Source organism: Fringilla coelebs, assembly GCF_963513975.1.
Source record: "Fringilla coelebs genome assembly, chromosome: Z".
NCBI classification, from domain to species: domain Eukaryota; kingdom Metazoa; phylum Chordata; class Aves; order Passeriformes; family Fringillidae; genus Fringilla; species Fringilla coelebs.
Genome location: NC_140031.1, coordinates 21416463 through 21438004, shown reverse-complemented (window position 1 = coordinate 21438004; position 21542 = coordinate 21416463). Strand labels below are relative to the sequence as shown.

The 21542-nt window shown below is 38.7% G+C and overlaps 1 protein-coding gene across 9 annotated transcripts in view; it reads right to left on the bottom strand.

The window, feature by feature from the left end:
• Positions 1-21542, bottom strand: part of ERBIN (erbb2 interacting protein) — a 116596-nt gene that overhangs the window by 53499 nt on the left and 41555 nt on the right. For all 9 annotated transcript variants that reach the window (XM_084225933.1, XM_084225932.1, XM_084225934.1 and 6 more), the window contains 2 exons: positions 9257-9454; positions 6305-6422 (listed from right to left, as the gene is read on the bottom strand). In XM_084225933.1, coding sequence (XP_084082059.1) covers positions 6305-6422; positions 9257-9445 — 307 coding nt within the window. In that variant the 5' untranslated portion in view covers positions 9446-9454. The remainder of the gene's footprint in view (positions 1-6304; positions 6423-9256; positions 9455-21542) is intronic.

Genomic DNA, 21542 nt, shown 5'->3' with positions numbered 1-21542 from the left:
ACTGAGTAACAGCTGAGAGACCTATCAGAACTGCCAGGAAACAGTGAAGTCCCTGCCATTCTTGCAAACAAGAGAGAGCAGTTCTGCAGTGGAGAAGGGAGTAGCTAGGGGCAAGCAATCATGAGAGACTTAAATAGGTCCAGTGTGTGTGAGTGACTGGGAGTGTGAGGAACAGGACATGGGGCTTTAGAAGGAAGTGGCACAGGGGTCTCCATGGCAATCCACGAGGAAGGGCGCAGAGGAGGAGCCACTTCATCCTATGGAGACATCAACATGCAGCAAACCTTTCTGGCAACAAAGTTGGTGTCTACCCCTTAAAACTGCTGTGCTGAGCATCAAACCCAAACAGAGAGGCTACAGCTTCCTCAGGTAGATGCCTACACCTGAACAGCTGCAGGGAACGCCAGAATGTGGGAGCCCTGATAGAACCCAAAGGCAGAATTGAGTGCCATGGGTGCAAATGTGCCCAGATAGACAAGCTTCATTGCATAAAGTGCTGACTAGCCAGGGCACCATCTGGGAATCTGAGAAGACCATTGATGCTAGCAGGGTGATGACCCTCCCTTAAATCCTTGGGAGCTGAAGGTAAATTAACATCCAACCCAAGCAAGTAGGATCAGCTAATTCACAAGGCAAAGGAGAACACACTTTTGTCTCAGCCCAGAGCAGGAGAAAGAATGTTCCCTGTGCTACCAATCCACCCTAGAAACAGATATGATGTTCTGGAGTTAGAAGGAGAAGAATCTAGGACAGGTAGTTAAGATCCAGAAGAAGAGAATTCTACTAAATTTGTATAGTCATCTTCAGGGGACCGAATTACAGCATTCCAGTACCTGAAGGGCTGTACAAGAAAGGTGGAGAGGGACCTTTTACAAGAGCAAGTAGGGATAGGACACGGGGTGGACAGGACTATGTTTAGATTTAATGATAGGAAAAAGTCTTTACTGTGAGGGTGGAGAAAACTGGCTGCCCAGGGAAGCTGTGGATGCTTCTTCCCCTGAAGTATTTAAGGCTGGGTTGGATGGGATGGGACACTGAGCAACCTGGTCTAGTGAAAAATGTCCCTGCTTCTGTCAAGGGAGTTGAAATAAGATGATCTCTGAAGTCCCTTCCAACGCAAATCATTCTATTCTACGATCCTATTCTATGCTGTCTTTACATGTAAATCCATATCTACAAACCCTATAATTACTTTTACAATACCTTTTCTTGTGTTACAAACATTTCTTCTGAGTCCAAGAAGACATTTTAAATAAACTTATTTCAGAATTTCTGATACATACATTCAAATTTCACATTCAAAACCTTATTTGCATTGAAATTTCATTCCATTTGCATCCTATCTTACACACAGAAATAATTTTACTCTGAATAGACAGATTCTTTTCGCTATCTTCAATATGACAATGTATTTAAGGATAAAGTATTACAAACACTTGAAAAAAACTTTAAATAGAAGGACTGCCTACATTTAGTGCACATTTATAGGATCTATACAGTGATACACTATCTCAGAGCTGCATACTCAGAACTCTGCAGGAAATCAATTATCTTTCATTTCACTATCACAAATGATTTTAGAACCCTGGTCCTGTCCTCCCCTCTGTCAGTATAAGCAGAGAAACAGCAAATTTACAGCAAGTTACTTTGTATTCAGGATCTTCCTGTCTTACTTCTTCCTGCAGAAAATGAAATTTGGATCTGTCTCCCTCTATTACTATGAACAATTCTCAATCCCTTAGAAAAGCCAAATTCCTAAACGTACCAGATGGGCAACACAAAACTGGATAGTTTCTTGAATTCTCATTCTCCAATTCCACAACTTCTGGCACAAAGCATATCAAAGACAGTTTGCCAAATCAACAGATTAATTCAGAACATTGAAGAAAACATATTTGATCTAAATTTGCATCTGTTAACAAAATTCTTTAAAATTACTGGAAGAGCTTCATAGGCACATATGCCTGGAGGCAGGGGGGTGAGAGGAGTGTTTTCTTAGGTTTAGATTGCCTGTTTTTCCATGAAGATTCCTTGTAATACAGACTAACAAACTGACATGAGTAAATTTGTTGTAACATCACTGTGAAAGAAATACCTAAGAGACTACTGAAGGTGCTGTTATTTCCAAAGCCCGAGGTTACTCTTGGTCTTGCTAGTAATTTTCTCATCTTGTGGTTTAATCCTCCAAGGTCTGAATAATACAGAACTTAAGAATTCAATCTTTTTCTTTCACCATCTGCATGTAGGGAAAAGTAGATCATATCACTGTTTCCCACTAGGATAACCCACAGTCACAAGCAATTTCAAGTGCATTTCCTAAGGTTCCGGGAAAGCCTGATTTTCCTGGCAGTCACCTCATCCTATGTTTCAGCTTTTCAAACCACTTGATTTGAGTAACCTGTAAAGCTAACTCTTCTGTACATTTAGATACGCCATCAGACAATGTATATAAATTCCTTCCCCTTCTTCAAGAAAGAGGCAAAAATATTTCCTTGACAGCCTTTCACATTGCCCTAGATGCATGCTAAGGCTGGCATGCCAGAGTCACAAGGAAATGATTGTTCCTTAAAGTTTAACCCCAAAAGACATTGATTTAGGGGTGAAGAGTAGAGTTGCAGGGTTTTTTGGAAGGTGGGTTTTTTTTCCTGTACAGCTGTCAGTTAATAAATAAATTTGCCATACAGGATTAAAAATGTTTTGATTTCCTTTAGCCTCATAAATAAAACATTAATGAAAACTAATTTTTCTACACTGGTCTCACAATCTGTATGCTGTAACTTCTCTTTTAAGATGTAACCCATCAGGTTACAGGGGTGGGAGAAAAGGTATCTCTCAATGCTTTGTATCGTGCAGGATGTAATTTCTGGTATAGGAATGCAGTTTATTTATTGAACCATTTGTTCAAGTATGACTTCCTCTTTGTGACTAGGCCATCACAAGGCTTCAGCTAGAAATCTCAAAGCTGAGGTGTATCTGGAAAGAAGCAACAAAATACTTCTGATATTAAGGGTTCACAGTAGCCTTAGGAATCAAGTTAAAATGCCATAAAAGGACAGTAGACATCCCATTACCAAAAGGCTACAGAATTTATTGACTACTAGCAATAATAAAAGCAGAGTTAAGACTAACTCTAGTCTATGCTTGCTGCATGTATAGCAGCAATTTGGTCTTCCTAGGTTACACTCACGCCACAACCACTTCAGCAGCCAAGGATAATACATTCCAGACCACACTCTTGTACAAAGACCTCTCTATGCTCCTCAACTCACAACCATTAAAGGCTTGCATTCTTAACTCAGCACATCTCAAAACATACATCACTTCCAACAGTACAAACAGAAGAGCAGTAGTCAAATGAAAATTTGTAAACTAAAAAAACACCCTGTCTGGCTCAAGGAGACCCAATAAGAGAAGGAACTGCATGCTGGGAGCACACAGGGAAATATGCATGTCTCCTGGCTTCCTGTATTTTACTAAATTTTCCCTATGCTTCTGCTTTTGGTCACTGCTGGAGGATGCTAGATTAGATGAATCCTTGTTCTGATAAAACATTATCAAATATTCTTAAGTATCAGCATTTGTGCATCTGCTGTGTCTCTGTTACAGAGCTTTATATATTGTGTGCCTGAAACCAAACACATTTAAGCCAGAAATTAAAAGGGCAAGATTTTTCCCATGCTATTAAAGCACCATTGCTTTCTTGGACTAAAACCTTTAATGCAACAAATCTGCTACCTCGTTCTGTGATTTTGATATTTCATCTGAACATCAAATATTAAGCATACACATATATATGCAAAGAATTCTACTTGGACAACTGGATGGTCTCACATATGACTGGTCTCACTCTGTAAACCAGACTGCAATTCATGAAGTAATTTGGAAACATTTTAAATTTGAAGCTTAGTTTTTCATTTTCCTATCAGCTCTTTAGAAAATTAAATACTGTGGTCAATACATCTGATTATGTCTATGCAAGAAACAGCTCAAATATGTTATGCGAAAGTCCTATCATATTTCATGTATACTGGTATTTGAAAACTAAAGTCTAACTATTCTTCTAAAAATACAACCTTTAAAAATAAATGCATATTTGATGTCAAGGCATCTCCACGTCATGATTTAGCCCAATTCATCTCAGAAGGAAACAATGGTATATCAATACTACAAGAAAAATAGAGGAACTATCACCATTTACTTGCCACAACCACAGAAATCTGAAAAACACTGAATTATTTTAGAATTCGGCATCTCTCATCATCCTGCATTTTTCAGGCTTAATCTCCACTAATGATGTTTTTTTTTTCCATAAACTAAAGGAAAGCAATTCTTTCCACAGTAGTCCACTGCTTCCACATTGTATTGTTTTGAGATATAACAGAAAAAGGAAGAATTGCAGATTTTGATAAATTTTGCTATTCTTAGAAAAGTAGAAAAATACCTCCTATTTGGCTCTATTATAGACACCCATCAGAACAATGAGAATGTGAGCAGTAAATTCTTACAAAGAGAAAAACAGACAAAGGGGAGGAGAGTAGGCTTGCAGTCATCAAGAGAAAAATTTTCCAGGGTTGAAACAGGGGAGAGCTGAATAGAAATGCAAAGGCACTTATGCCAACAAATGAGGTCTCAAATAATACAGAATTTATTACAGAATAAAGACCACTATTTCTTACTTCACCCAGCAGGAACAAACAGGGACTCTAATTTGGTTCTTTTAATTTTACAGAGGTTTTGGAAGACAAGATGACCCTAGTAAACTTGTGACCTCACAAGTTTTTTTTGTGCAACACTAGTCAGAGAAGCTATCCAAATTGTGATAAGTCTGACACCAGGCACATGATGATAGTTTAAAGAAGCTTGTACTCCCTGCCATTTCTCTGAAGGATGTTTAAAAAAAACCCCTATCCTCTAGAAAACAGAGATTGATAGTTTACTGGGATAGTGTATCTCATGTCTCAGAGGAACAAGTGCTCTTTCAGCACTGAACTCCGTAGGCTTAGTTCAGGGCCATGACACGTTAGACAGACAAGTCGGTCCTAGGCTTCAGCTGTCTATTTATGTACATGAGCTATGGAATTTGCCAACAGCAGCACTCAAATTCCCTTTTGCTGCTTTCAAGTCTTCTGCATTGAGAACCTGTGTTGCAAACATTTAATACTTTCAACTGTTCAGTCCAGGACAAAAAGATTATTCTTTCTCTCTTCTGTGTTACTGTGACTGTTTTAAGGCCAGCATTCTTTAAGAAAGACTATCAATCCACTTGTACCAGGAACAGATCAGTAACAATCAGGTCATTTATTGCACTAAATGCTGTGTTCATTAAGCAGAGATAATAGAGTAAAAGTTTAAGTAAAACAAACAACTAAGGAAAATACCAACACCTCAACAACTGGAATGCTTTCTTAATAAAGCAGAATTTACTTCTCTTCATGGAGTCACAATTACATAGCAGCCCAAATAAAACAATAAATTGAATGGCATAATCTTTGGAATATTTATGTAATTCTTATTTTCAAGTATTATTTCAATGAGGTATCCTCTTACTTAACTTTAAATTAGTAAGACAAAACTATTTTATTCTCCTCAATTAGCATGACTTAACTTCCCTCTTACGTAAGTCACACAACTAAGTTGGATGACAACGTTATTTCAATTTCTTCACAGTTGCACATACCTGCCAGCTTACCAAAGCACCACCATCAGTAAAACCCCATTAATACAACACTTGGCTGACAAAATTTCATAACTTATACAAGTCTGACTCTCACAGAATGATAGATTTTTAACAAGTCAGGCAAGCGAACCAAGTCACGTCTAAGGACATATAAGTACACTCCCCCATGCAACAGAAGTTAGTATCCCCAAAGCAGGACAGCAAAGTCAAGTCCCACTATACTACAATACACTACAATATTCCAAAAGCTTATTAAAATAAACAAAACAATTTTCATATTAAATAAATAATACCAATAAAATCTGGCAAAATTTACAAGTTCTTTTGCCAACTCTCTTCAGTATAGTGGCAGATGACAAAAGTTACTAAAATTAGTATTTGAGGTTATGTATTTTGAGAATATAAAATGCCAGACAGCGTTGTCTACAAGCCAAAGTAAGAGATACAATTAAGTATCACAACCAGATCATAAAAGAGAATATTTTCATTGTAAGCAGGGATTTAAAGTAGTAATTTTAAAATTACTAGCTGTGCAACTTCTAGAAATTATAGTTTTGCTAGTGTCTTTGTACAGTCAATGGTGATTTGCCTTTTAGTTACCTCAATACAATAAGCAAAGTGACTTACCATTCTTGCTGACATCCAGTTCCCTGAGATTAATGAGATTTGCAATGGATGCTGGCAATGTGGTTAGATCATTGTCTGGCAAACTCAGCTTGTGTAGAGACTGACAGTTAAAAAGTTGCTGTTGAAACAAAGGAAAAAGTGAATGTGATTTTCTCTCAGTTTTCTCTATACAGCTTTTGTTTTTAACCCCTTGAAACTTCTGATCTCATGGGCTGAAGACCAAGCTATTTAGAGTTTTTGTCTACCAAAATTTTTAAATAGTTTTATTGAAAATTTACTCATTACAACTCTTAAGAAAGCAAAAAACTGTAGATAGTTACAAGGCAGCAGTTAAGCTTAATCCTTCCTACAAATGCCTTCCAGAATGCCAGAAACTGTGACCTGTAGTTACATATAGACCTACAAACACTGCAAAACATTTCCTATAATAGAAATGCCATGTGACAACCCAGAGGTAAGTAGAGTTTATTCAAGAAGAAAAAATTGACAGACACATCTTTTGAAGTCAAATCATTCTGGAACACAGGATTTCAGTAGGCATTCACCTCCTCTGAAAGTATAAATTTCATTTTTTTATGTCTTCCAATATTTTTTCCTGCTCATGCTTCTTACTTGAAGTACAAAAAAACATCCAAAAAAGTTGAAAAAAACTTGAAGACTAGTGAAAAAATTTAAACTAGTCAAAGTTCAAACTAGACGTACAGAAAACTGTCTTATCGCTTCTATATACATGCATTACCATCTTTATCAAATAGTAGTTCAGAGCTAGATCTCTTCTTAAATGCAGGGTATCTAGAGATTCTTCTTCAAAAGCTTAACAAATTGACAAAGTAGGGCAAATAACGTAATGAAAGAAAAAGCCTCACAAGATATGCAGGAAACTTACAAAAATTATAAAATAAATATCTCTAAGAAAGCAATTGAAAAGATTAATCTGAAAAATTTATGATGAGTTTCCCTTTCATGACAGCTTTGGATAAGATCATTCATAAATGCCTAGATTAGTGATTTTGGAATTCTGAGAAAGTATCATAAAGAACCAGGAAGGGTTCATTGACTGAAAAAATTTATCCCCATCACTACCATACGATGAGATCAGTTTGACCAAAATGTTTTGTGTCTCTTTTAACTACAAGGCCACTATTTGAACCAGAGACTGAAAATGCCCCATTCCTGTATAAGTTGCACATAACACCCCAGAACAAAAGCAGACATGAATTAGCAAGATGGACAGTTAAAGGAATAGGATAGACAGTTAACTTGTCTACTGCTGTTTCCATCTCTTCAGAAATATGCCTGTTAGAACTTATTTACCATTAAGACTTTGAAGAGTTTCAAGTCCCTTTGGATACGCTGATGAGCTCAGGTGTTTTGGAGCCATTCCCTTATTTCAAGAATATATACCTAGACTCTTTCCCTGGAAAGCAATAATCTAAACTCTTGGAATCGTTAGAAATTTCTCTGCAGCACAAGGAACTGCAAGATCACCTAAAGGAAAATGGAAGGGGAAGGGAGGATGATGTTGACTTTGCAATTGTTCCTTTTGTTGCTCTTTTTCAGTGTTTACATATTCATAGTTACTAGCAGTAAATGCAGGAAGCCACAAAATTAAAGACTATTTTACTAAAGAATTCTTATTTCTTCCAAACATCAGAGTGAGAGAGAGAAGTAAAACTGTTACCATTTGAGCTTTTCAGCTCAAATGCACACTGTGGCTCCTGGGGTAAAAAAGGGTACTTTTCAGATGTGATTTAGCATATAGGATGAAGGAGGATGAAATAATTCCAAGTGCCAAGTCAATTTTGAAGCTGAGACTATGCACCAACATTTCATGTAAAGTCAATTCCTTCCCTACTACAACCTTTCTCCCCTCCATTTTTTTTATACTGTGCCCTTTAGTCAGCTAAATTAAGGAGCTACACTGTAAGAACTGACTTTTGAAATAAGCTGGAATTCTGAAAAGATTCAGAGCAATTAAAAAAATCCAACAGCCACGCTGATGGGTTGTAAGGTTGACAAGCAACCTCAAAAGAGTTGTGTTGTGGCATACAAAGGCAAGATCACAAAACACTACTGGGGCAAAGAAGAAAGGTGAGAGTGAGAATGTCTTAACAGGGTTTCAGAAAGCTAGAGAGGGCCTGATAAGTATCGACCTTTCATATTTGAAGTGGCTTAATAAAAAGTGTTTTTCAGAGTTGGAAGACTAAATAAAATGGAAAAGGAATACACAGCTTGAAACTCTGAGTCCATATTGGCTAGGATAATTTCAAATATTACAGGCCTTTCCCTATAGTTCTGCTTGGAAGTTTAATTATAAAAATTTTCGTCAAATGAATAAAAATCACTTTGACTACATCTTCACTACCCCTAATCTCTCTGCTTGTGTCCTTTGCTGTATTTGAATTCATATGTAGGGGTATTTTCTTTTGAAAATTGAAAGGGTAGCAAAAAATAATGACCAAAATTACTTAAAAGCTGGAAAAAATCTTTCGTTTCTCAGAAATATGCCTTTAAGTATGACTTATTCTAATATAAAAACACATTAACTCGAAGCAATTGTAGGCTATTACATGTCCCTGCACTTAAGAAAATATAACCAAAACCTGAAAAGGAACAAAAGGCAAATGTTCAAGCAACCTTTCTGATCACATGGATAATTAAACTGTAGACTAGACTAGGGCAAGTGGTAGCCTACCCACTCCACAGAGCAAAGAAACAGATTTATTAGCCAGTCTTTTCTGCTTTGTAACTCTCTTGATCTGGATCTGTCATATGAACAATTTCATTACAACTCATGCAACAAAATACTCCAGCTGGAATGCATAAACTTTCAGTCCTCCAAGGCTGCTTCATGACAAACTGTGGCCCTAAAGCTGAAGCCGGACACTATTAGCTTCTACAATGCTGGTAAACACGTAATAAGGGTAGTAGAAGGAAAATCATCCAACATACCTTTGGAAGCTCTTCAATCTGATTAGCATCTAAATACAGTTCTTCCAAGGTCTTTTCAAAAGTAAAAATCTCCTTAGGCACCTGTTCCAGGCTGCAGTGAGAATAATCAAGTGTAGTCACAGTTTCCTCCTCTCCACGCAAACAGCGGCATGGCACCAGCCGCAAAAACAAATTCCGCTTCGTTGTCATTTTCAGGCACTGTAAAAGGGAAATTGGTCAATTTAAAAACCAAGACAACCTCAGAAATACTCACGTGCAGTTTCTCAATCTTCCACTGACCGCTAAATACTGAAAAGAAGTAGCATATATATGTTCCTGCATATATATTTGTATACACATGAGACATAGTGAGAAGCATGGACTTATTTTCTTTTAAATACTACAGAACTGTGATGACATTAAATGGGGTTAACATACCTGCAGATACCAGAAGATGAAGCTGAAGTTTAGCCTATGACTTGTCACCGACTAACACAATCTTACACTGCAGAGAATCAAAGAACTTTGAAATGGGCATTTCTGAACTGTCAATTATGCCTTTACAATACAGCTTATCCCACTTTTACAAAGGTCAGTAGGATATTTTTGTTTAGCACAATAAGATTCACCCTCTGCAGAGAATTAAAATGTAGCTATAGGAAATCTAAGCAGGTTTTTTTTTTTTTTGTACACATAAATTCACATACATTAATTTCAAATCCCTCATTTAATGACAGAATACAATGAAAAAAACCCAGTTTCTACCAACTGTTCTATCTGCAATTTAAACAGACAGATTTCCAAGATAACAACATGACCTCTTCTTGCAACTTCACTCCCTTTGGAAAACTTCAACACATCTTGCTGCGCACAGTGGAACAAAGAAACTTCAGCTTGCTGTGGGAATGTACCTTTAAACTCATTGCTACAACAGTTCCCTCTATTCTCCATGACTTCTACATTATCCCTATTCAGCCTGAGAAGGCAAACCTAAATGGTGCTGACTTGCTAATCCCTGACAGCATACACCAGCATTGTTCCTGCCTCTTTTCTCCTCGGCAGCAGCACAAGTTTAGGTCTCTTTCTCTAATAAGCAATGGATTTTCACAAAATCTTCAGAATGTCACCTCAGGTTTCAAGTTTGGTTGAAATTAGATGACAGACTCAATTTTTCAAGAAGGACCAACATATGCAGACAAACAACATGATCATGTCAGCTTCATTTCCTCAGGAAATTGGCCTAAAAATACATACTTCTCCAAAACAGCACTGAGTATTTACTTTCTCAATCAAACTGCCTACACTCCAAATGAAAATATGCCTTTTTTATCTCCTTTTTTTTTTGAACTGCTGAAATTGTATTTCAACTTCTGGACTAGTGACAGGCAAGTTTCTCCTCCAAATGCCAAAAAAGTGTTTCAGACACATTTAGCAGACTGCACTTCAACTTTCAGACAGTATGTTAGTAATCCAGGGAGAAAATAAAATACCATGCCCATGGCACTATGTAAAGTCACAAGCAAGACCCCTTTTCTCACTAAGACAAAGAAACAAGTAATGCACTTGGATTTTCCTCTATGTGCAGCTTAGCTTTCCAAATATTTCACAGTATGTATAATTCATATGGCAACAGATCAAGGGACTGCTATACTTCAGTATTTTCATTAACCAGAAGTAGAATTTATCATACAGGCTGTGAACAGTCAGATTCTACATACATCCATTTAAAAAATGGAACCAAACTTTTCATTAGAATAGCGGGATGTCAAAACCTCTTTTTTTAGCAATGCTTCCACATTGCTAGAATTTGCTTACAATATTGATTATCAGAACACAATATTTCCCATAAAACTGTAGCCATATTTAAACAAAAAGTGATCTAATTATTTTTTAAAATATTTAACTGTATTGCAATACAAAGAGATTGGAGACTGCAAATTTCACACAGGGATCTTCACAAAATGGGAAAGTCAGCAAAACAGATGGCATAACGTTCTCCTGCCTCTTTCACAGTAACAAGCTCAAGCATGACATCCTCTAGCCACCCACAGACAGATGCCAAGGATGCTATGGAAGCTGATATGCTCACTGGATCAAAGTTATCCATGCCTTCTCCAAGCCTCTGATGCTGCACATGAAAACACAAGTTGAATTCCCTGGCCAACATCTAAAAACAAAAGAGCCTTTGACAAAACTGAAATTTTGTCACATTTTGCTAGTAATTCAGGGAATGGCAAAGCTGTGGAAAAACACAATACTTCTGAAAGAAGCATCAACAGCAGTCTCTTTAAACAGGAGTATAAACAGAAGAACGTATGTCATGGAAACAAGCATTGGAAGCAGAGATTGTACATGTGAATTGATTACCAGAAGTCTGGCAGAGAAAGGCACACCTATATCCCACCAGCTGCAGCCGTCAATAAGTTCACTTTGTCCAGCCATTTCAACTTCTGAGAACTACAGTTTGAAAGCAGAATATTAAGAAGTTTACTATATGCTTCATATAAATAATCTAAAAAAAGATACTACTTGCTATTCAAATTCCTTAAAAACACATTCATTACACTGTTTGCCCCTCTTCTTCAGTGGCTGTTCTTTTCACATGGAGTCCTACTTGTCTATGTCTCTACCAAAACTCATAAAGCCTAACAATGCAAAACCCACACATACCTAGTTTTCCTAAGTTATTCCTTTAATTTGTAATCTTGAGCTTTTGGAAAGAGTGGGGGTAGAAAGATGTGGTAAAAGATCACATGCATCCACAGCACCATAAACAGATCAGTAAACAAGTGCCTGGATAACATCACAGTGCTGGGTCATATCTCCTTCAGTCACCATGTCCCTTTAAGTACCTAAACTCCTATCACATCTTAAGCCAAAACAATCAAAACTCAGATATGAGCATCAAATAAAAAACCACCCGCCAAAGCACTGGTTTGACCACCCTGGGTATATATCTACTTGTAACTCTTCAAAATCCAGAATGAACCAAGAAAGCTTCATTTAAGTGAAGGCAGGAAACTGCAGTGTGATTTATTTCAAAATTATTTTATGTTTGTTCGAATTTTACTTATCTACACATACAGGAAGAACTGTTTAACACTCGTGTTCTACAACAGAGATGGCTGCCAACACTAGGAAATGGTTGCATCAGGATAGCGGCAGGAAGCATTCCCCACTGCCACTTCTCTACAATATATGTTTTATAAACCAACAGTCAGACATACACACTTCTTATCTGTCTCTGTCTACCCATCTTGTGGTCAGTTGCCGAAGAAGAAAAAATTTTAATGGATGAAAGGAATGAGAAAATACAGAAGAGAATCCACTGTTAGAACCATCAAAGATAGGGAAATGTAATTTCACACACATGTGCTTTTCTTATGTTGCTCAAATAGGAACTTCTCCATGTTTAGGTTGAGTAAATACACACAATGTTAAAAGGAACACAAAGGATAGTGATTTTTTTTCCTGCCCATAAATCAGGCAAGTCTAGCAGGAAGAAGAATCTTGATTTCCTAATATACCACAACATCAGACTACCTGAAGCACCCAATTCAACAACGTAAAATTGTCTTGCAGACCTACAACATTGTGATGGCTTATTTTTCTCCACCACTTAACAACTCCAGTTCTTTATGAGGCAGATATAATAAAGACCTCGAAGGGAAAAAAAAGAAAAACCTGAAACACAAATAAAAACCCCTTGTTCCCTAAATCATTAGAGGTTAGATTAAACACAAGTTTATCTTAGGTTCAGTGTTTACAGCCAACCGGAAAATTAATGACCTTTATATAGTTCTTGGGTTGTTTTGCGGGTTTTTTTTTTCACTTCTTGAAGGAACAGGAAGGGAAAAACACTCTGCACAGGCTGCAGGTGTATATCTGCTCCACCTTGGACAATGGTCTGCAGGAGGAATCTCTGTACTAGTGCCTGGAGCACCTTTGCCTGCTCCTTCACTGGCTCTGGTGTCTACAGGGTTGTCTCACATATTCCCACTTTTCTTGCCTGACTGTTGTACAGTTGTTTTTAATGCCTCCTTAAACATGTTAGCACAGAGGTGCTACCAAGATTGCTGACTGACTCAGATTTGTCCAGTAGTGGGTCCATCCTGGAAACAGCTGGAATTAATTCCTATTTGCATGGGGGCAGCTTCAGGCAGCTTCTGCATGTGGTGAAGTCACATCTGCAGACCCCCTGTAGGATCTCAGAAGATAAGGGGGTAATGTGTTTGTCTCAAACACCAGTATCAGGGTAGCTGTGGCATCAAGGACTTCAGGTAACAACAGCCAAGGACTGTTGGCAATACCATGCTGTGAGAAAGAACAAGATGTGACTGGACAAGGGGCCACACAGAGGTAGGACAGCACTTCTCTGGGACAAAGGTCTTTGATCTACCTCCTGGAGATAAGCACAGCTCAGTACAGCACAAACAGAGAAATGAGAAGCACAGACTGTATGAGGGGAACAAGACCACCAAAGACCCAAAACCCTCTGACCCATTTCCACCAAGAACTGGAAAAACAGACAGCACATGATGACTAATTAACATATGAAAATCCAAAACTTTTCTCCAGATCAGGGAAGACTTGCCTATTAAAAAGGCACCCAAAACCAAGCCCAAGTGCGTGGGTGCCCTCTGGACATCCTATTTGCTGGTTCAATACTGGAGTCAGGACTGGGTCTCTCTCTCTTACTCTCTCTCTCTTACTCCCTCTCTCTTCATCTTTAATTTGTCTCTTTGTCTCCTTTCCATCTACCCCTTTATCCAAAATCCACTACTGTATACTTACATTAGGATTGTAGGACTAACTTACCAACTTGCATGCCATATTTAATTAACTAACCAAACTTCATAAGTTTTTGTGGACTCTAATTTTAGTTATTCCTTTAGAAAAGCATCTACAAATCTTGGGTTCTCCCTTTCCCTTTCAGGTGGGACATCATACCCCAACTACCAAGATCCTTGCCATCTACACCCAATAGAAACTATAAACAGTAAAACTGAATAGAATTCAATCATGTAAATTACTGTAAAATGAAGCTGAAAAGAAAAGTATTGGTTTGAAGACAATGCAAGAAAACAAGATCAACAGCAAGCTTGGGTATATACCAAATTCTAATCCAGAAGAGACTAGCATTATTCAGTGAACCACCACTCTTCCCTTTAACTCTGATGATTCCCTGCATACTCCCATCATCCAAATACCTGGCAGTCCGACAGCATCTGGAGACCTGCTGGAACCCCATGGGACTTTTGCAATTTAACCTCAAATAGAGCTTAGGATCACAGTAATTTTGTCCTCAGTCTATGTTAACTTGTTTTGAAATTAGTCCCTTAGATTTCCTGTCTGATGCCAACAGGATGAGATCACTCATGGTCAAGAAAGAGCAGCTTTCCCCTCCCAGGCCTTGTAAAAGGATGTTACATCAGCAGCAATTGAAAATGAAACCAGGTATCAGATGTCTATACAGAAAGGCAAGTCAAACTAGGCTCACAAAATACACAGTGAAGTACTTTTTAGTCCACCTCACTGTCTACAAACTAGTGCAGAATTATGGAGCTAAGCACATGTAAACACAGAAAAGGGAAAGATTGTGTTGGGGACCACATAACCTAATATGCTGCCTGACAAATACAGAAAGGCTTAATTGACCAACTGACAGAAGTTCCAATATTTTCATGTTGAAACAAAGAATTATGAAAAAGCTCACAAGGTTTTTTCTCTGCCCAAAGCAGCAACAAGCACCACAGAAGACACCAAAACACAAGCTTTGTGGTTTCTCAATGAGAGATGCTATATTGTGAAAAGTAACAGCACACTTTACATTAATGTCTTCCAGTTAAAAACAGCACTAATTCTCATTAATTTGGGAAAACTATAAACAACACAGCTGTTTCTAGAAGGAACAAAAAACATCCTAGGTTTTTACAGTAAACAGAGCACAGAATTATTCACTCTTTAAACCCAACGTCCTTGGCGCCTCTTACTCAACAGGAAATCATGGGGGGTGAGAGGGGAAAAGTGTGTAGGGGGTGGCACTAATGCTTGGTACAGACTTCCCCTAAGATCAATCCAGTCCTCTTGGGCAGGAAAGGTGAAGTCTTAAAATAAGAAACTGTAACCACCATTTTACACACTCTAGCTTGAAAGTGTGTTTCTCTTCAATCTTTCTGCTTGTCGTCTTTGGGGAAAAAAAGGATGGCTCAAACCTGATGGCCACTGAAACATGCAAAGACAGCCTGCACTGTGAAGAAGCTTTCCCTTTTTAAGGATCACTGGCATTCTCTGGTTGAGGTGGTGAAGCCTCATTTAGTGACAATGCCAACTTCAGGTATTTTCACTTCTTCCTCTCTTTTCATCCCAGCTGTTTCTTTGTGTCTCTTCTAGAAAAAAAAAAATTCCCCAAACTGGACTGGTTATATCATACATTTCACTGAATGAGACTGGCAAACATACCACTACAAACAAATAAACCAAAGTACTGTACTCTGGAGAAAGAGCAAGTGGGTGGAAATAAAATGGACACAATTTTAACATGAAGCTATAACTGAGGCTCCCTGGTTCTGGCATAAAAACAAACGCTTAACTGCATCCATGGCTGTGTGTCCTCACACAGGCAAGGAACATCAAAAAACACAGTGCTTGCTCACAGACTGCATTCACAGAAAAAGAAATAAAAGCCATTACTCTTGAAACAACAATAGTGAATGGTAACAACAGGAGGAAGAACATGTTAGTAAATACAGTGAATGGCCAATTGTTAAATGAAAACATATTATGGATGCTTGCTAAATTTTTGAGAAAACTAAGGGAACAGAGAGCACAGAAATCAGGTTTGTTTACTGATCCAGCCTACCAGAATGTAACCAAACCCAGCCATTCTCTACTCCTACCTTAATAAATACCAAGCTCAAATTTTTCTTGGGGTTAACTATTTGGCAAATTCTCAGTGCCTCTATACATTAAAATAACCAAAACAAACCACCCGAAACCATCCACCCATCTCCAAGGGCCAGGGCAGCAAGATAATTTCAGTTAATTGCCAGAAAATCAATGTCAGCTATGAATTCTGGAGACATTAGCTTAAATTATCTCTTTTTTGCATTCTATAAATAAATTCTAACCAAATTTCAATTTACCATTTCTATTTTGCTCTGATTTAAAATAATCAGAAATCCTTTACACAATTAGAATGTGAAGCTTCTCATCAAACCATAGTATAAAATCTTACTTGTTGCTGTTACAATGCTGTTACCTGTATCAGTAACATTTTCTTTGTGCAATAACAGCATTTTCCTGTTTCACAGGAATTAAAGAATCTCTAATTAGGAATATGTTCTAACAGATACTTTTTAGCTGAAAAGTTAATCTAAACTGCATACACTAAAACAAACCTCAGGAGTTAATTTTGACAAGTAAAATCCACCCTAAGCATATCAAAAGAACTCTTTAGAATAATTATTTCTATTTATTTTCTGCAATAAAGCTGTCAGCAGTACTTGGCCTTATCATGGCAAAAGCTTAACAATGACAAAACCAGAATGACTCTGCCAAAATAGAACAAAAGTATTATTTTTAAACCGAGAAGAAAAAAATCTCTGGTAAATAACCTGTGTAATAAAATATTCTATTTCAAGTGCAGCCTTTAACTGAAATGCAGTAATATTCAATATCCTTATAAGCCTGGACCAAGACATCAGTAAATCAGATGCACGTGGGAGAATAGATCCATAATTCAATAACCCTAGTATTTTTTGGAGAGAGACAACATGACTCAGCACACATCCAAAGTTCCTGCAGAATTATGGAGCTTTTTGACCATAAGTGGTAGAAGAGCCAACAAAGGAAGCTGGGGGCTGCCTTGGTTGTAGCAACCATGAGATGGCAGAAGTCAAGATCCTGTGTAGAGGAGGTAAAGCAGCAATCAGGACTAGAACCCTAAATGTCCAGAGAGATAACTTCGGCCTCTTCAAAGACCTGCTAAGCAGAATCTCATGAGTTAGGGCTCTAGAGAAGAAGGAGGCCCAAGAAAGCAAAAGACCTGCTAAGCAGAATCTCATGAGTTAGGGCTCTAGAGAAGAAGCTGGTCAATATTCAAGCATCATTTATTTCCTCCAAGCTCAAGACCAGTGCATTCCCATGAACCAGAAATTAAGCAAAGGAGGCAGGAACCCTTTTGTGGATGAGCAGGGAGTTTCTAACCAATCTTGAATAGAAGAATGAAATTTATGAAATGTGGAAAAAGGGACAGGCCCCATGGGAGGTTGACAGGAACATTGTCACAGAATGCAAGGAGGCGACAAGGAAAGCCAAAATCCACTTACAGCTGAGTCTGTAAAAGAATATCAAGGACAACAAGCAGGGCTTCTACAAGTAGATCATCAGCAAAAGGAATACTAGGGAAAATGTGGGGCACTGCTGATAGTTGTACCAGTGAAGGAAGACAGAGAGAAGGCAGAATTACTGAATGCCTTCTTTCCTTCAGTGTTAACTGCTGAGGCCAGCCCTCAGGAACCCCAGACCTTGGGGCAAGGAGAGGAAGGCTGGAGAAAGGGAGACCTACCCCTGGTAATTGAGGCTTTAACTAGACAGGCTTAACATAAATAAAAATCCATGGGCCTTGATGGGATGTACACACAAGTGCTGAGGGAGCTAGTAGATGATGTTGCTAAGCCACTTTCCATCATGGAGAAACCATGGAGAGGTGCCCAATGACTGGACAAAGGACAAAGTTAGTCTCATCTTCAGAAATAGCATGAAGGACCCTCAAACTACCAGCCAGTCAGAGTCAGCCTCACCTCCATCCCCACAAAGGTGATGGAACAGAACATTCTGGAGGTCACCACCAAGCATGCAGAAGAAAAGAAGGTCATCAGGAGCAGTCAGCAGGGATTCCCCAGGGGGAAATCATGCTTGACCAATCTGACAGCCTCCTGTGATGGCAGGGCAGGATGGGTAGGTGAGGGGAGAGCAGTGGTTGCTGTCTGCCTCCACTTCAGCAAGGCTTTGGACACCATCTCCCATAACATCCTCATAGGCAAGCACAGGAAATGTGGTTTAGATGAATGGACAGTGGGGTAGACCAGGACTGGCTGAATGGCAGAGCTCAGAGGGTCAGGATCAGGGCAGCAGAATCCAGCTGGAGGCCTGCAGTCAGTGGTGTTCCTCAGGGATCAACACCGGGTCCAGTCTCACTCAGCTTGTTTATCACTGGCCTGGGTGAAGGGATCCAAGGTACCCCCAGCAGGTTTGCTGAGGATCCAGACTGGCTGTGGCTGACACACCTGAAGGCTCTGCTGCCTTTGGGCTGGGCCTTGGTGGGCTGGAGAGCTGGACAGACAGAACCCTAATGAGGTTCAGCAAGGGCAATGCAGGGTCCTGCAGCTGGGGAGGAATAACCCCAAGTACCAGCACAGGCTGGGGCTGCCCCACTCAAGAGCAGCTCTGCAGAGAAGCCCCTGGGAGCCTTGGTGGATCCCCAGGTGACAACGAGCCAGCAGTGTGCCCTTGTGGCCAGCAGGCCCAGTGGGATCCTGGGCTGCACTGGGAAGAGGGTGGCCAGCAGGTCAAGGGAGCTGATCCTGCCCCTCTGCTGGGCCCTGGTGAGGCCACATCTGGAATGCTGTGTCCAGTTCTGGGCTCCTCAGTACCAGAGAGACAAGGAGCTCCTGGAGAGTGTGCAGCAAAGGGCACAAAGATGATGAGGGCTCTGGAGCATCTCTTACGAGGAGACACTGAGAGAGCTGGGCCTGTTTAGTCTGGAGAAGAGAAGACTGAGAGGAGATCTCATCAATGCATATAAATATCTGAAAGGTGGGTGCCAAGAGCATGGCGCCAGACTTCTCAGAGATGCCCAGATACTGGACAAGAAGTAACGGCAATAAACTAAAGCACAAGAAATTTCACCTCAAGATGAGGAAGAAATTATTTACGTTGAGAGTGGCAGAGCACTAGAACAGGCTGCCCAAAGAGGTCATGGTGTCTCCCTCTCTGAAGACATTCAAAACCCAGAGAAAACTGTTTCTTTTTAACCTGCTATAGGTGACCCTGCCTTGGATGAGATGATCTCCAGGGGTTTCTTGTAACTGTAACTCTTCTGTGAATTTAAGGCAAGATCTTTCATAGCAATATCCTCACAAAAAAAAGGGAGGGAGAAAAATTACAGATTAAGTTTACTGGAAAAAATTAAATTTTAAAATGTTCAGATAACCAAGCAACTGTACTTGTTACTATTTTTTTAAAGTATTTATATTGACTTTCCATAATAACACTACTTAACAATACACATCAACACACACACACTGTCATAACAGAATTGCAGCCCAGTAGCTGCAAGTATGTTCTCACACATTTTCTTTTGCTCTTTTTCTGAGACAGCCCTAGAAAATAACTTCCATCTGGACAGTAAATCTATCCAAGTAAGTGCCAGTGTAACACTTCCTCTAAAGAATGGTTTCTAATTGGATACCATTAACAACACTGCTGAGATTAGCATTAGATCTGAGCTTCATTTCTGATGTTTCACTTGATTGCATATTCTTTGGGTGTGTATTTGTCGTGTTACTAAGAAAACCTTAAGAGGGAGGAATAAATTGATTTTAAAACTATTCCATTTGAATCTCATCCACTTCTCTTCCTTAGATTAAAAAAAAAAAGAAGCACCATATAAATGCAGTGATTTTTACAACAACAAACTGAAGTCTGAAGGAAATTGCTGGAGTCCCACAAATCTTCATGGAATACGCAACAACCCAAGCTTCTTTAAAAGCCATGACATTGATGTTTTCAGATGGCTAAAAAATTCCTTTACATTATTGAACTGACACAGTTTGAATTTAATTTTTCTCATTTTTAAGTTAATACATAGCCAGAAATATGAAATATTTATCCCAACAGGATACTGAAATGCACTCCATCCCCCACTGGCCACATTTTTTTTTAAAATATGCAGTCGAAATAATCATAGCTACTATATACCTAGTAATCACAGCTATTTGGTACAGCTAACTGGAACTAAGCTACTTCAGAACTGCTTTGCTTTCCGAATCCACTAATTTCCACATCAAATAACCTCATTTTCTTTCACTGCTACTGTGAAAAAGATCCATGGAAACAAATTCCTGACTTTCTATACAAAGAAAACAATGAAAATTAAATACACAAAGCAACCACACTAAAGGATGGCAAGCTTCTAGCAGAGCTAAAAAAAATAATAAACAGCTTATGCGTCAGGTTTAGTTTTTTGAGGGATTACTACTGTATGAGAAAATATTTTTTCACATACAGTCAACATCTATTCCAGCAGAAAGGAAGAGATAATGTCTTAATTCCTCTAGTAATACCACCACATTCAAAAGAGATGAACGAGCACAGTGAAGTGAAGGCAAGAGGCAATGCTAGTCATTTGCCCATAAGAAGCAACAAACCTTATGGTGCAGCAAGCACAGCTGAGGCAGTGCAGCGACGGCACGGATTATTAGCTCAGTGGAGAATGCCAAAGCACACAAAGCTTACAGCATTGTAGGCTACACAAAAGGTTAGAAAACACAAGCATGTGCACACGCTTCTCTCTACTAAAGCATATGCTGTTTATAGAAATGCCAGATAAAATATGCAGAAGATTTTGTATCCTTTGAACTAGTATTTTATAGTCTCAAAATTAAAGTAATTGGGGAGTCAATATTTATTAGCATTTCCACAATCTGAGCAGCGCTATTAATAAAATCAGAGCAGATGGAAGCTGCTGTCAGATGTTGTTGGGGTTTTTTTCCTGGGGCAGAAGGGGTCTAGGCAGTAACAGTTCCTCTACAAGAATTCATATAGACTTTCTGACAAATACTCTATTGGGTACTCTTTGTATTCATAGAAAATACTTGCCTCTACAAACCCTTAAACTATGAGGCAAAAGCAAGTAAGTGCCATCTGCACTGGCATCATTTAATAAAGAAAAAAGCTGATTCTGAACACGTGTTGCTTTTCCACAGAGCTTTGAAAACAAATCAAACTTTGACTTGTTAACAGTTTTCACATTTTTATATATGCTCTCTAGCTAAAAAATGTCAACACACCAGTAAGAGACAACGTATATGATGTGATGTAGGTCTAGGCTTTAGAGCAGCAAACCAAAAAGGACAGTAGGAGGCTCAACAAAAATTTATAGCATTTTTTCAAGTACCTTTAATCCAAGTTTTCCAAATAAATATGCTTATCATTTCTAAGAACTTAAAAAAAAATTACAAAACTCAGTATTCTAAAGTTCTCAAGCCAATAGCTTGTGTCCACTTAGTGGACACAGCTTTAA